The sequence below is a fragment of the Lepus europaeus genome, chromosome 1, assembly GCF_033115175.1.
Source record: "Lepus europaeus isolate LE1 chromosome 1, mLepTim1.pri, whole genome shotgun sequence".
In the NCBI taxonomy this organism is placed as follows: domain Eukaryota; kingdom Metazoa; phylum Chordata; class Mammalia; order Lagomorpha; family Leporidae; genus Lepus; species Lepus europaeus.
The window spans coordinates 169,541,205-169,555,898 of NC_084827.1; the positions used below are offsets into that span (position 1 = coordinate 169,541,205).

Here is a 14,694-nt window from a genome sequence, read left to right on the forward strand (position 1 = left end):
TTTGTTTTTATTGCGGTCAAATATATATGACAGAAAACTTACCAGTTTAATCGTGTTTAAATATACAGTTGGTTAGCATTAAGTACTCACACATACAAACTGTTGTGCAACTATCATCATCATTGGTCTCCAGACCCTCTACACTGTCCCAGACCGAAATTATATCCATTAAACAATAGCCCTCAAGCCCCCACTTCAGCCTCTGGTAACCCCCATTTTCCTTTCTGTCTCTACAGATTCTACTATTCCAGGTATCTTCCATACGTGGAATCATACCATGTTAGTTTCTTCATGTCTGCTTTGTTTCATTTTGCATAACATCTTCAAGGTAGAGCCGTGTTGTAGCATTTATCAGGATTTCATTTCTTTTCAACCCAGAATAATATTCCATTGAATCCTTAAAACAGCTTGTGCCCCAAATCATCTCCATGAAGGCATCCTGTGCTCTACAGAATTAGGACTCTCTTCTGGTCCTGGACAGGAACATTGCTACTTGATTTTGTCATTCGTGTCCTAGCCCTTCATCACATTACATATTTCTTAAAGCCAGGAACTCAAGCAGATTTCCTTCTGTATCCCACCCACATGATTCCTCTCCACTTGCTACCCAGGCTCAATAGGTTCTTTGCTGAGTATATTAAGGACAGGCAAGGTGAACCAGGATATCACAGAAGATATATAACAGGAAATGGCATAATTTCAAGCTGTTTTTGGAAGGAAACTTGGTGATTGTCTTAGATGAAGAATATATCAAAATCTTAGGTGGTACTTCCAATGTGTTGAGTAGGTTTTCAAAGATAGTTTAAGGGTCAGAAGCTGTAGCGCAGTGGGTTGAAGCCCCATCCTGCAGTGCCGGCATCCCATATGGGCATCTGTGGGAGTCCTGGCTGCTCCACTTCTGATCCAGCTCCCTGCTAATGCACCTGGGAAAGCAAAGGAGGATGGCCCAAGTCCTTGGGTCCCTGCACCCACATGGGAGACCTGGAAGAAGCTCCTGGTTCCTGGCTTCAGATTGGTTTATCTCCAGCTGTTGCAACTCTTTGAAGAGTGAACCAGCAGATGGAAGACCTCTGTCTCTATCTCTCTCTGTAATTCTGTCTTTCAAACAAATAAAATAAATCTTAAAAAAATTAGTTTAATGCTATCCAAATCAGTAACTAAGAACAATAAAGCTGCTCTGAGGGACAAGGTACTTGAGGCTGCTAAGGATGATATCTGGAACCTTGTGTCACTGGAGTTTCAATATGCTTCTCTATTTGGTTTGGTCTTCATAGTCCTGATAAAAGCCCAGGACCCAGAGATAAGTAATTGCAATGTTAACAGTCTTATTTAACCACTAAAGGCTTGAAAGAAGAGTGGAAGAAAATGCAAATTTTATAATTATATCTATCATGAAGACTGGCTCATAGGAGATGTTCAATAAACATTTGTTAATAGACATTTACGTTTACATGTAATAGCACAAACTCTCTCAAATTCAAAAAAAAGTTAACAAATAATATGACCTTCTGCATCCCTGACTTATTTAGACATCCAAAGAAGTAAAAAAATACATGAGGAAGTTTTAAGTCTAAAAACGTTTTAGGTGGCATGTTGTCTTTTATTAAATTATGCGTGTGTGCAATACGACATTTGTAAACAATACTGGGGCTTTGTAGTGTTGTACAAACTTGCCATTTTACAGAGATGAAAATAAGACCCAAAGGGATGACTTTCATAACCACACAGTAGAAGAGGTAAGAACAGAAGTCTTTGGAATAATTCCTGTATTTAGGAAAGATTAATTCAAAATATCTTTAATAAGCACATCAAGTTAATATTTCAGCCATTTTTTCTTCCAAAGAATCCTGGTGTACTTATAGCCATTTTTCTTTCTGGAAGAGCCTCAGAGTTACTCAAGTTCATCTATGGAATTGTTATGATGTTAACTGTTCTGCCCCTTTAGGTCAAGGTCAACTTTAAGTGAAGGCAGAGCAAGTAGCAGTGTTATTTTAGGAGCATTGAGAAATTTTTCCTACTCCATCAAAAATATCCTTTTTCTCATTATCATCTGACAGTCCTTGAACAAGATGCAGCCCTTTCCACCTTTCCATTTGATTGGCAAAATAAAGCCCTCTAACACAAGCCTTCCCTCCTCGCTTTCTGTGAGAAGTGATGTTGCTTGAGATTCAGAGACAGGTTCAAATGTCTGATTTTAGAGCAACGACTTGAAGTATTTTGTTTACAGTGGATGGAACATGAATGTTCCAGAATTCTTTTTAATGGCATGGCAGTAAAGTGAGTATTGTGAAAGTTAAATAAATTAGTAGGAAAAACTGAGTAAGAGGCAGCAAAGATAAACTTGAACATGAGATGTTAACCTTTGGTCTTATGCTAGTCATTTCCCATGCATCTCCATCAGACTGATGTAGTGCCATTCACCCCTGAATTCCTAATTCTGTCTTCTTTTGTCACGTGGCTTAGCTTTCATTGTTTCTTACAAAAAACAATTTGCAGGCATTTGTTCTGGATAAGTGTGAATTGCAATATTAGCTAGGTTCTGTAGACCAAGTTTTCTCATTAATGTCGATTTCCAACAATATAGTTATGAGTGAGGGAGGAAGAGAACAGTCTTTCAAGTGAGTAATGGTATTAGAACAAAAAATTAAGGCAATGAAATAAGATTTTCATGAATGCCAGTATAAAAGGCTAAAAACTCAGAGTCAACACTATGGTGTAACGGGTAAAGCCACTGCCTCTAGTGCTGGCATCCCATATGGGTGCCTGTTTGAGTTCCGGTTGCTTCACTTCTTATCCAGCTCTCTGCTATGGCCTGGGAAAGCTGTAGAAGATGGCCCAAATCCATGGACCCCAGCAGTCACGTGGAGACCTGGAGGAACTCCTGGCTCCTGGCTTTGGATCAGCACAGCTCCGGCTGTTGAGGCCATCTGGGAAGTGAATCAGTGGATGGAAGACCTCTCTCTCTGCCTCAGCCTCTGCCTCTGCTTCTCTGTAATTCTGCCTTTCAAAAAATAAATAAATCTTTTTTAAAAAGTAAAATACTCATAAAGGGTTTCCATGAGTGTCTCTGCTTAGCTGTAGAAATGATAACTGAGCTGGAGCAGGTGCTATAGCATAGAGGGTAAAGCCGCCGCCTGCAGTGCCAGCATCCCATATGGGCGCCAGTTTGATTCTCGGCTGCTCCACTTCCAATCTAGCTCTCTGCTATGGCTTGGGATAGCAGTAGAAGATGGCCCAAGTCTTTGGGCCCCTGCACCTGTTGTGGGAGACCTGGAAGATGTTCCTGGCTCCTGGCTTCAGATTGGCGCATCTCCAGCTGTTGCAGCTAGTTGGGGGGTGAACCAGCACATGGAAGACTTCTCTCTTTGTCTCTCTCTGCCCCTGCCTCTCTGTAACTCTGCCTTTCAAATAAATAAATAAATCTTAAAAAGAAAAGAAATGATGACTGATATAGTCAATATTATGACCAAAGTTTCCACAAAAGTGCATGGATTTGAAGTGATTTAAGAAGAACTCAGCTCAAAATGTGGAAGGAATGTCTATCAACAGAAGAATGAACCAACAAACTATTGTAGATCTACATAAAAGAGTGCCACTCAGAACGGGAAAGGAGGAGATACAAGCAAAAACATATGTATCACTCAGAGCATTATGTTGAATAAAAGAAACCAAAATATGAATACACATGTTACGATTCCAATGTTATGAGAATCAGAACAAAACAAAAATCAGAGGGAGCAGAGGTGAATTATCTTAGCTATCGGAAGCCATTCTTTTTTGTACTCAATGGTCCAGTTTCCAGACAATAAAGAACACAGAAGAGCTGCAACAATGACAACCACACATCAGAAAAAATGTCCCTGAACTGGAAAGCTAGGGGAGGAGTGAGTCAGTAATCCATTAAACAAAAATAAATAAGATAACATTGTGACTGAAAATGGTTGTTTACAAATCACTGGTTTGTGACAGAATATCATCTTCTTGAAAAACATAAGCGATGGGCTTTGTGCTCTACCCATGATGACTTCCTAATTAGCTTGACTTGACCATTCCACAATGTATATATACTTCAATTTATCATGTGCTACATAATAAAACATACAGTGTTACCTAACTGAAAAAAATCAATGAAAACAAAATTAATGAGAGGAGAAAATAGTGATGGAATTGGAGTGGCAGAAGCCAAGTTTAGAAAGAATGGCCATGGATAGTGTATCTCTTGGGTAATACAAGTTAAGAATGAAAAGCAATAGTTCTTGTGATGATCTGGGGAAATAACTGTGGCAGAGAGTACCAGAAGAATTAAGATTCTGAAAAGGGACCAAGCTTGAAGTACCCAAGAGAAGATAGTTGTAAAGGCTGGGGCACAGTGAAGGAGACAGAGTGGTGGGAGGTGGGGTCAGTAAAGGCAGACAGGAGGAGGCTTTGCTGAGATTTGAGGGCTACTAAGGACTCTTACTTTCCCAATCTTGACCCCAGTGATCCCCAGGACATATCCTTGCTGCCTCTAAAGATCCATCATCATTTCCATCTGCTGTCTGCAGGGTTATTATGCAAGGACTCATCTCTTTTCGAATATCATTAGAAGGTTAGTACGTTTGGCTACTGAACTTAAAATTTTCCCCTCTAGGAGCATTGTGAGGTCCCTAAGAACCTTTGGGATTCTGCAATAAAGGGACCTTACCTATCTATGTGTGAACCCAACATTAGTTGGAAATGATACACCTTCTCATTTCTCATATCTAAATTCAAATTTTTCCAGAACCCATATAATGGGAGCAGGAAAGCTTAGGTGTCTCATCAATCATTAGATGTGAGGTTTGGGGCTGGCACTATGGAGCAGCAGGTTAACACCCTGGCCTGAAGCGCCGGCATCCCATATGGGTGCCAGTTCTAGTCCTGGCTGCTCCACTTCCAGTCCAGCTCTCTGCTGTGGCCTGGGAAAGCAGTGGAAAATGGCCCAACTCCTTGGGCCCCTGCACCCGTGTGGGAGACCCAGAAGAAGCTCCTGGCTCCTGGCTTCGGACGGCACAGCTCCGGCTGTTGCGGCCAACTGGGGAGTGAACCAGCAGATGGAAGACCTCTCTCTCTCTCTCTGCCTCTTCTCTCTCTGTATAACTCTGACTTTCAAATAAAAATAAATAAATCTTAAAAAACAAGAAGTGATGTTTGGGTCAAGTTACCATTTGGTGCTTGAGTTTCTTCAATAGAATGAGGGCAACAGTTCCTATTCCACAGAGTTATGAATATTAAGTCAAATAATATATGAGTGGTATGCAGTCCACTCTGGCTCATGGTAAACACTCCAGAAATATTCTTTTATTTAAAATTTTTCTGGGGGCCAGCATTGTGGCATAGTAGATGGAGCCACTGCCTGAGATACTGTTGTCAAATATGGCATGTCCCAGCTGTTACATTCTAATTTGGCTCCTTGCTAATGGTCTAGAAAAAGCAGTGCAGGATGGCCCAAGTGCTTGACCTCTGCACCCAGGTGGTAGACCCTGATCTGGCACAGTGTGGCCGGTTCAGCCATCTTGAATGGGAGGTGAACCTGTGGATGGAAGAGCTCTCTGTCTTTCTTTCTCTTTAACTCTTTCAAATAAATGAATCAACCTTAAAAAAAAGTCTGTTCTAATTTAGTCCAGCTAAACGGATCAAACTTAATTTGGACTTCAGTAGCAAAAAACACTTTTATAATTTTTTCTTTATATCTTCATTCTATCAAATCATCTATAGTACATTTTAAAAAGATTTTTATTTATTTATTTGAAAATCAGAGTTATACAGAGAGAGAAGGAGAGCCAGAGAGAGAGAGAGAGAGAATCTTTCATCGGCTGGTTCACTCCCTAGTTGGCTGCAATGGTCGGAGTTGAACTGATCCGGAGCCAGATGCAACAAACTTCTTTTGGGTCTGCCATGTGGGTGCAGGGGCCCAAGGACTTGAGCCATCTTCTACTGCTTTCCTAGGCCATAGCAGAGAGCTGGATTGGAAATGGAGCAGCTGGGACTTGAACCGGTGCCCACATGGGGTGCTGGCACTGTAGGCTTTACCCGCTACACCACGGTACTACTGGCCCACTTAGTACATTTTTAAAATATGTTACATATATCTGCATTTATCCAATAAATTAATAAAGTCAGTGGCAATAAACATTTTTGTGCTGCTCTTATATTTTGGATCTCCAAGTTCAGTGCTGGTTTTTAGTCCACATCTGTGAAAGCTTCCAGTTTACATGCTAGGCTGAAATAATGTATCTTTCTAGCATATTCCTATGAAAACACATTTTTTAAATGTGGAGCAATAACAATTTTAAATTTAAAAAGTAAATTTTACCTCCTTTTCTATTCTTCCATATTGCAATTTTTATATTGCATCCTCAGCAGCCCATAAAAAGAAATTATCAATTTAAGTTAGTAGCAGTCAGAAGAGAATTCTCCTAATCCAGGAAGTCTGAGAATGATTTGTTTTTAATAGCCTTTGAAGGCCCAAGTAAATTATTTGTTTTCACTATTGACCTGAGCATGGGCATTTTTGAGGGGGTAATGCTTAGCTTTGTGAAATCATTAACAAACAATACCACTGTTCAGTTTTCGGTCTTCATTGCTCTAACGTATATGCTAGAAGATTCTATTCTAGCACTTCTGATTTTCATTTTGAATACACACAGTTTGTTAAAGTTTCTTACTTAGTGGTAGTTTTATTCTTCCCCTTCTTGGTGTCAACTTCCACTTCCTTTAGTTAAACAATGACCATCCCAACTGCATTTTGATTAGTTTATCATTGGTCTTTGCATGCCCTATGAAAATTCCAATTTAAAAATGTTCATAATCTGTTGTTTTTTTAAATAATGGAAATTATCAGATTTGTATTTTTTTGTTTATTTATTTGAAAGACAGAGAGACAGAGACAGAGAAAGACAGAGATTTTCCATCCACTGGTTCACTCCCCAAATGCCCACAACAGCTGAGCCTGGGTGGGGCAAAAGCCAGGAGCCTAGAATTCATCCTGGGTCCCACACATGAGTTGCAGGGAACAGAGCACCTGAAACAGCACCTGCTGCCTCCCAGGGTGCACACTAGGATGAAATTCAAATTGAAAGTGAAGCAAGGACTTGTACCCAGGCACTCTACTATGGGATGCGGGCATCCCAAGCGACATCTTAAAAGCTGCTGTACCAAAGGCCTGCCCATAATATGCTTGGAGATGCCCTCCCTGTGGGTCAACAGATGAAAAATACTGCCAATGTGAGATTTTATATTTACCTTTTCTTCTTTATGGCATCAGAAATATAAGAAAAAATAAACAGTGTTCAAGGGGTATATAGCCACTGATGTGCTTAATAGAGCCAGAGATATTGGGAAGGTGTCTATTCAAAAGAGTAGCCAAGTATTACTGACTCACTTGATACTCAGTCTTCCAATTGCTTGGACATAGCTTCCAAGTTGTAACTACTTCTCAGAACTATTTTCAGAAAGAGGAAGTGTTGGTGTTAAAAAAGTGCTTTGCTTTTCAACTGCACCTACAAAAAGTGTGTGACTAACACCCTGACTTTTTGAATGTAATAATTACTCACGAAGGCCAAGGGTGATTTAAGATCTTCCCAAGACAAAGTTACAAGAGGTTAGCTATCAGATGTGACCTAGTGTCAAAGAATGTTCACAGACTTGGTAGAGTGTAATGTACAGTGCTTTGAAAAAAAAAAAAATTTGCATACCACTTTCGCGGCCGGCGCTGTGGTGCAGTGGGTTAACGCCCTGGCCTGAAGCGCCGGCATCCCATATGGGTGCTGGTTTGAGTCCCGGCTGCTCCTCTTCCAATACAGCTCTCTGCTATGGCCTGGGAAAGCAGTAGAAGATGGCCCCATGGGCCCCTGCGCCCATGTGGGAGACCCAGAGGAGACGCCTGGCTCCTGGTTTCGGATCAGCACAGCTCCGGCCATTGCAGCCAATTGGGGGGTGAACCATCGGATAGAAGACCTCTCTTTCTCTCTCTCTCTCTCTCTCTGCCTCTCCTTCTCTCTCTGTGTAACTCTGACTTTCAAATAAATAAATACATCTTTTTTTTTTTTTTAAAAGAGTACCACTTTCAAGTCTGGAAAATAGGTTTTTAAGGGCATAGGAAGTTTTGTGAAGCAGTTCCCAATTCTGTACTTTGTGTTTACTGAAAAATTAGACCCAATAGGTATCATTTTAATGTTTCACTTGAGGAAAGTGTTAGGAAAAAGTTAACTTTTTATTAAATGTTTTTATGGATTACTTGCATCATCTTAGCATGACAAACCAATTAGTTGGGAGGTATCAGTTCAATGCAGTTCTTTGAATTGGGGTAACTCAATCCCTGTCAAGATCGCTGTATTTTAAAACTTGTCATACATTCATTCTACTCAGTCAGTGCACAACTCTTGCCAGGCTTTCTCCTAGGCCTTCAGGAAATTCTGCAGGGAGATTCTCTTGCCTTTGGGGAATTTTTGTTTTAGTAGGGGAAACAGACACTAAAATAATTTCTACCAGCAATCAGGTAGCCAGGTGAGCTTCTCTGGAGGTGACATCTGAGCAGATGCAGAACAAAGTGACATTTGCCTAAAAGTTTTATACCCCCCAAAATCAGGGGAAAAACCAGGTGTCTAGTTTCCTTTTTGCTATTTTTGTATTTATATCATTTATTTGCAAGTTGCTTTTTTCATGGCTTTTGATATACTAGCATGAAAATACATGGAAAAAGTAGCAAACATGAAACAGAATATTGTCAGAAAAAGTCTTGGGCCATATTATTATTATTATTTTTTGATCCTCCTGTACCTGTTATTGAAAAGACAGCTCATGAAAGTACAATGATAAATGACCCCCAAACTCTGTGAATATACAATTTATACATTGTCAAAAACAATGTTTTATCTTAACTCATTTATAAACTTTGTAGAATATACCTTGACACTTGATTAATGTACATATATTCATAAACAGTGGCAGAACTCGATCAAAGAACATGTCCACGTATGAAAAAATCCAGAGTACTTATAACAAGTTCTTACCGGGGTAACTGTCGAATGTCTCCAGAATATTGTTCATATTTGTAGTTTACTACATACCACTGGGAACTATAAAATTTACAAGCCTGAAAGGAAGAAAAAGACAATTATGTAAATTATCATGAAAGAAATCAGTGCATAGCTCTCACAGTCCCCCGGGTGTGTTAAGACGGCTACATAACTGATTTTAAGATAGGTAAGGGGCTTGCTCTTTGTAATCATTTTATATTTCCCAATGATATGGAAATCTAACCTTTTCCAGACTCATTGAGGAGGAACTGTTTAACCTACTCATTTTATTCCACTCCATCAAGGAAAACCTAATCCAATCAGCCACAGCATCAATAGTCCAAGCAGCTAAGATGTGCTGCTGCCTCCAGTACCTTCCCATCTTTGCTTTCCATGGCAAACCTTTTCATGACCTGACAGTTCTTAGGAGTGAAAATGTTAGTATTTTCATGTATTCCTCTTGCCATAATTTTAGTCCATTTCTTCTTGTTCTTACCTCAGTAATCAACACTCTTCTTGTTTCTATATTGCTGCCCTTGTCAACTTGAAGCTAGTTTTGCAGTTTTATCTTAGGCCTTCTAAGGCACAGACTTTCCTGTGATTTTTCAGATTTTATAAACAGATATGAATAAAAAGGAACCAAAAAAGGCTTGAAAGCAAAGTTAATAGCAAAAAGAGCTACTGCAGGCCGGCGCCGCGGCTCACTAGGCTAATCCTCCGCCTTGCGGCGCCGGCATACCGGGTTCTAGTCCCGGTCGGGGCACCGATCCTGTCCCGGTTGCCCCTCTTCCAGGCCAGCTCTCTGCTGTGGCCAGGGAGTGCAGTGGAGGATGGCCCAAGTGCTTGGGCCCTGCACCCCATGGGAGACCAGGAGAAGCACCTGGCTCCTGCCATCGGAATGGCGCGGTGCGCCAGCCGCAGCGCGCTACCGCGGCGGCCATTGGAGGGTGAACCAACGGCAAAAGGAAGACCTTTCTCTCTGTCTCTCTCTCTCACTATCCACTCTGCCTGTCAAAAAAAAAAAAAAAAAAAAAAGAAAGAAAAAAAGAGCTACTGCAGAATTATACATGCTGGCTGATTGTTTTGTATTTTTTGATGGCAAACATTTTCCAAATACCAACCAGGCACATGGCACTGTACTGACCATGGGTTAACAAGGCAGATTGCACTTGTTGACTTTTAAGATGTCTTTGATTTTAAAATTACGTGATTTGGGGGATTAACCAGCTATCGGTTATGATTATAAGAAGATCTTGTCCTCTAGTGTTGGTGGGAAAAATTGAGTGATAAGCTTGGTGCACTGTGAGAATGAAGAACTGTGAAGATGAGAAGGTGCAGAGCCACTGTAGTGTCTGAAGCGCCCACACTGCCTCTGCAGAGGTGAGGGGGTGACAGGGTCAGGCAGGGGCTGGGGCCTCACAGACAGGTGCACAGAAAAGCAAGGAGAGGGGACCGTGGTTGGCCGTGCTTTGCTGCTGCAGATTTCTCTCTCGAGTTCTTTTGGCACCCTTGCTTTATTTTTTCAGGCAAGGGCCCACGCACAAACTGAAACTAAGGCTGGGAATATAGGACAAAAGAAGAGTTTAAAAACAAACCAGCAATGAGACAGATGGAGGTAAAGAATAGTACCAGGGAATTTAGGGACTGTGTGATGACCAGAATGGATGGAGAATGTTAACAAAATGGTGTAATTAGCTGAAGCTAAATGTATTAACTTGCCAGATCCTGAGCCGATTCTGTAAAGCACATGTTTCTGGAAATAGGATGAAAACTAAGCTTTCATATGCTCTTGGGATAACATGTTTCATTTTCAATTTTAGATCAAGATGCCAGGGATTCTGACACGGACACACTGGTCCACAGAATCCTGTGCCATGAAGCTAGCACCTTAATGATCTGACTCATTTCTTCTTTCCTTTCCTTCCTTTCCACCTCACTGTCATTCTCAAAGGAAACAAAATATCTATTAAGCGAAAAAACAATGGGGCCAGCACTGTGGCACAGTGTGTAAAGTATGCACCTGCAGTGCCAGTATCCCCGATGGGCTCTGGTTCAAGTCCTGGCTGCTCCACTTCTAATCCAGCTCCCTGCTAACATGCCCAGGAGAGCAGTAGAAGGTGGCCCGGGTGCTTGGGCCCCTTCACCCACATGGGAGACCCGGAGGAAGCTCCTGACCCTGGGTATGGATCAGCCTAGCTCCAGCCATTGCAGTCATTTGACAAATGAATCAGCAGATTGAAGACCTCTCTCTCTGCCTCTGCCTCTGCTTCTCTGTAACTCTGCTTTTCAAATAATTAAATAAATCTTTTAAAATATACAAATAAAGGAAAAACAAAAGGCATAAAACCCATCCCTTTTTTGCATTCCTTTTCAAACTTTTTTCTGGTAACAAGTTTTATCTAGTTCTCCTCTAAGTTTCAGTTTGAATATGATTTTTTCCCACTTAATAGCATATGCTTTCTGAATTTTATGGTCCTTCTAAATAAGTAGAATAAAATATCCTGCCCTAGTACACTAACTTGATCTCCTCCTTTCAGAGATCACTCATCTATTATTTTAATCAGCAAGCACAGAAGCCTACACTGCATCCCTGGAGTTCTATGTGATGGAAAGACAGCAAGGAACAAGAGACAAAATTCTATGCCTTCTTGAATTTACCTCCTCTGAAAAACACAAAAATAAGTAAATTGTGCTGTACATTACAAAATGGTAGCATCATGGAAAAATAACACAGATGGGGTGGAGAGAGTTGGGGCAAGGAGCTAAGTCAAACAGAATGGTGAAGTGGCTCTTATAGAAATGGTGATATTTGGCCAATGACTTAAAGGACAGGATTAAGTGAACTGTTTTTAATGGCTACTGGAAATTTGGTGCTGTTGTAGGAAAAAAAGCTAAGCCACAGAGTACATCCTCATTCATGCGGTTCTTCTCTTCACTACCCAATCTGGTGAATTAAGACAGAATGCCCAAGGTATGTTAAAGATTCTTTGCTAAAAAAGACTGAGGGGCTGGCACTGTGGCTCACTTGGTTAATCCTCCACCTGCGGCGCCGGCATCCCATATGGGCGCCAGGTTCTAGTCCCGGTTGCTCCTCTTCCAGTCCAGCTCTCTGCTGTGGCCTGAGAAGTCAGTGGAGGTTGGCCCAAGTGCTTGGGCCCCTGTACCTGCATGGGAGACCAGGAAGAAGCACCTGGATCCTGGCTTCAGATCGGTGTAACCCTGGCCATAGTGGCCATTTAGGGAGTGAACCAACGGAAGGAAGACCTTTCTCTCTCTCTCACTGTCTAACTCTGCCAAATAAATAACAACAACATAAAAGACTGACCAGTGTATATTCTGGATAAATAAAGTGTACATGAAAAATGGAGGCCAGAATACACACCTCCAAAGCTTGATTCTTGTCTTGGGATTAGCGCTGACTCCTGATGTGATCTTGATCAAATGTTTTTTATTAGGATCTCAGATTTTGCTACTGAGCATTCAGAACATTGGACTAGATTAGAGAGTTCTGTCAAATAATTTTTATCTCTGCACTTTCTGTCCAGAGGTTCCAATGGCTTTCGGGTACATGGATTCATACACTGTCCTTGTTTTTTTTTTAAAATTTTTTATTTAATAAATGTAAATTTACAAAGTGCAACTTTTGCATTGTTGTGGCTTTTTCCCCCCACCTCCCTCCCACCCGCAGCCATCCCATCTCCCACTCCCTCTCCCATCCCATCTTCATCACGTTTCATTTTCAATTATCTTTATATACAGAAGATCAACTTAGTATATACTAAGCAAAAATTTCAACAGACTGCACCCACACAACCGCACAAGATATAGAGTACTGTTCAACTATCACTATCAACTATCACTGTCCTTTGTGATATGTGATGTCCCTTTGTCTTACCGTGATAGACATGCATACAGAAGCATGCCATACACAGTATTTCCAATATTCCACAGACTCAACCAAATCTGAGAAACACTAATCTTAAATTTTACTGACCAACAATGAACCAGACACTATTTTATATTTATAAAGAGCTACTTCTTTTGTTTTAAATTCACAAATTTTTGTCATACATTGACTATTAGGCCTTCTGATATGCTCTTAACAACCCCTCTATAAGATTTTATCATTGACATTTTATATATCAGAGAGGCAAGGAGAAGTTCAGATTTTTTACCAAGTCCTACACTTGGTAACAGCAGGATTTCAAACTGGATTTGTATGACTCTAAAAGTCCAATCAGTTAATTTTTTAATTGCTTGATGATTACAGGCTTTTAAAATAAAAACACATTTGATCCCTCATTCTGGATGTTTTGTGTGCTGTTTCTGTTTGTATCTTAAAGACAAAAAAGACCCAACTTTGAACTTGGAGTCTATTATTTATTAGCTTTGGAATTTCAGTTAAATAACTTAATATCTCTAATATCTTTCTCTGCCTATATAATATCAACTTCGTTAGTATCAAACAAAGTAACTCCTATAAGGCACTTAGTACAGAGTAAGCACTCAATAATATTTGCTTTAAAAACACTCGTTTTCCCAACCAGGTTTAAGTCAATAATTCATATTCACAACAACTGATAATAACAACTTGTTTTTCTTGTGTTAAAAAAGTAGATTTTTGGGAAGATAAGTAGGTCTTCTGATTCTTAGAGATTTCTGTCTTCATCAACTCCCTGTGCTTGTGTAGATGAGAATCACGATTCAAAGAGATGATTCTTAAGAATTTAAAACTCTTCCTGAATATGTGATTTCTCTGATTATGAAAAAGCCAGCGCATTTTACAAACACATAACCAGTTCTCCTACATAGTTATGGCATTTTGGAAATGTTATGCATAGAAAATTATTCTCTATTCTTTGTTCCAGCCCACACAGTCACTCTAAGAGGATCATTAAGAACTATTATAATTTTGACTACAGCTTCTCTTTGTCCAAAAACTAAGCTGAAATGATCTGTTGCAAATTCAAAGTCACAGGCTACAACTCCGCTTGCAACAGTAAGGCCATAGCTCCAATTTTCCCTTACTGACCTCCTAGCCAACAGCACCTGTTTCACAATATGGACTCCTCAGCCCCTTTCACATGGAGGCTGCCAGTCTGCTCCAAAGGTGAAGACAATACTGAGCAACCAGCTTGCTGAGCTGGCTGATTTTTCCAAACAGTGATGATCCGATTCACATCTTATCCATTTCTTATGTTTGCCTGTTCAGCCTTTATGCCTGCTACCTCTACTCTATGTGATCAGACACAAAAATGTTGAAAGTCAACATGGTTTAAGGCTCTTGTGCCTTTTGGATAGTGTTTCCTAAACAGTAAAGCATCCATGAAATCTCTGGGGTTGGTAATTTAATATTTTTATTTATTTATTTATTTATTTATTTATTTATTTATTTAATTTTTGACAGGCAGAGTGGACAGTGACAGAGAGAGACAGAGAGAAAGGTCTTCCTTTTGCCGTTGGTTCACCCTCCAATGGCTGCTGTGGCGTGCGCACTGTGGCCGGCGCACCGCGCTGATCCGAAGCCAGGAGCCAGGTGCTTCTCCTGGTCTCCCATGGGGTGCAGGGCTCAAGCACTTGGGCCATCCTCCACTGCACTCCCAGGCCATAGCAGAGAGCTGGCCTGGAAGAGGGGCAACCGGGACAAAATCCGGTG

General features: G+C 40.7%; 1 protein-coding gene across 1 annotated transcript in view; it reads right to left on the bottom strand.

Annotated features, from left to right (window-relative positions):
* DOCK10 (dedicator of cytokinesis 10) overlaps positions 1-14,694 on the bottom strand; it is a 185,920-nt gene that overhangs the window by 118,637 nt on the left and 52,589 nt on the right. The window contains exon 4 of the mRNA XM_062197273.1: positions 9,033-9,115. Within this exon, the coding sequence (XP_062053257.1) occupies positions 9,033-9,115 (83 nt within the window). The remainder of the gene's footprint in view (positions 1-9,032; positions 9,116-14,694) is intronic.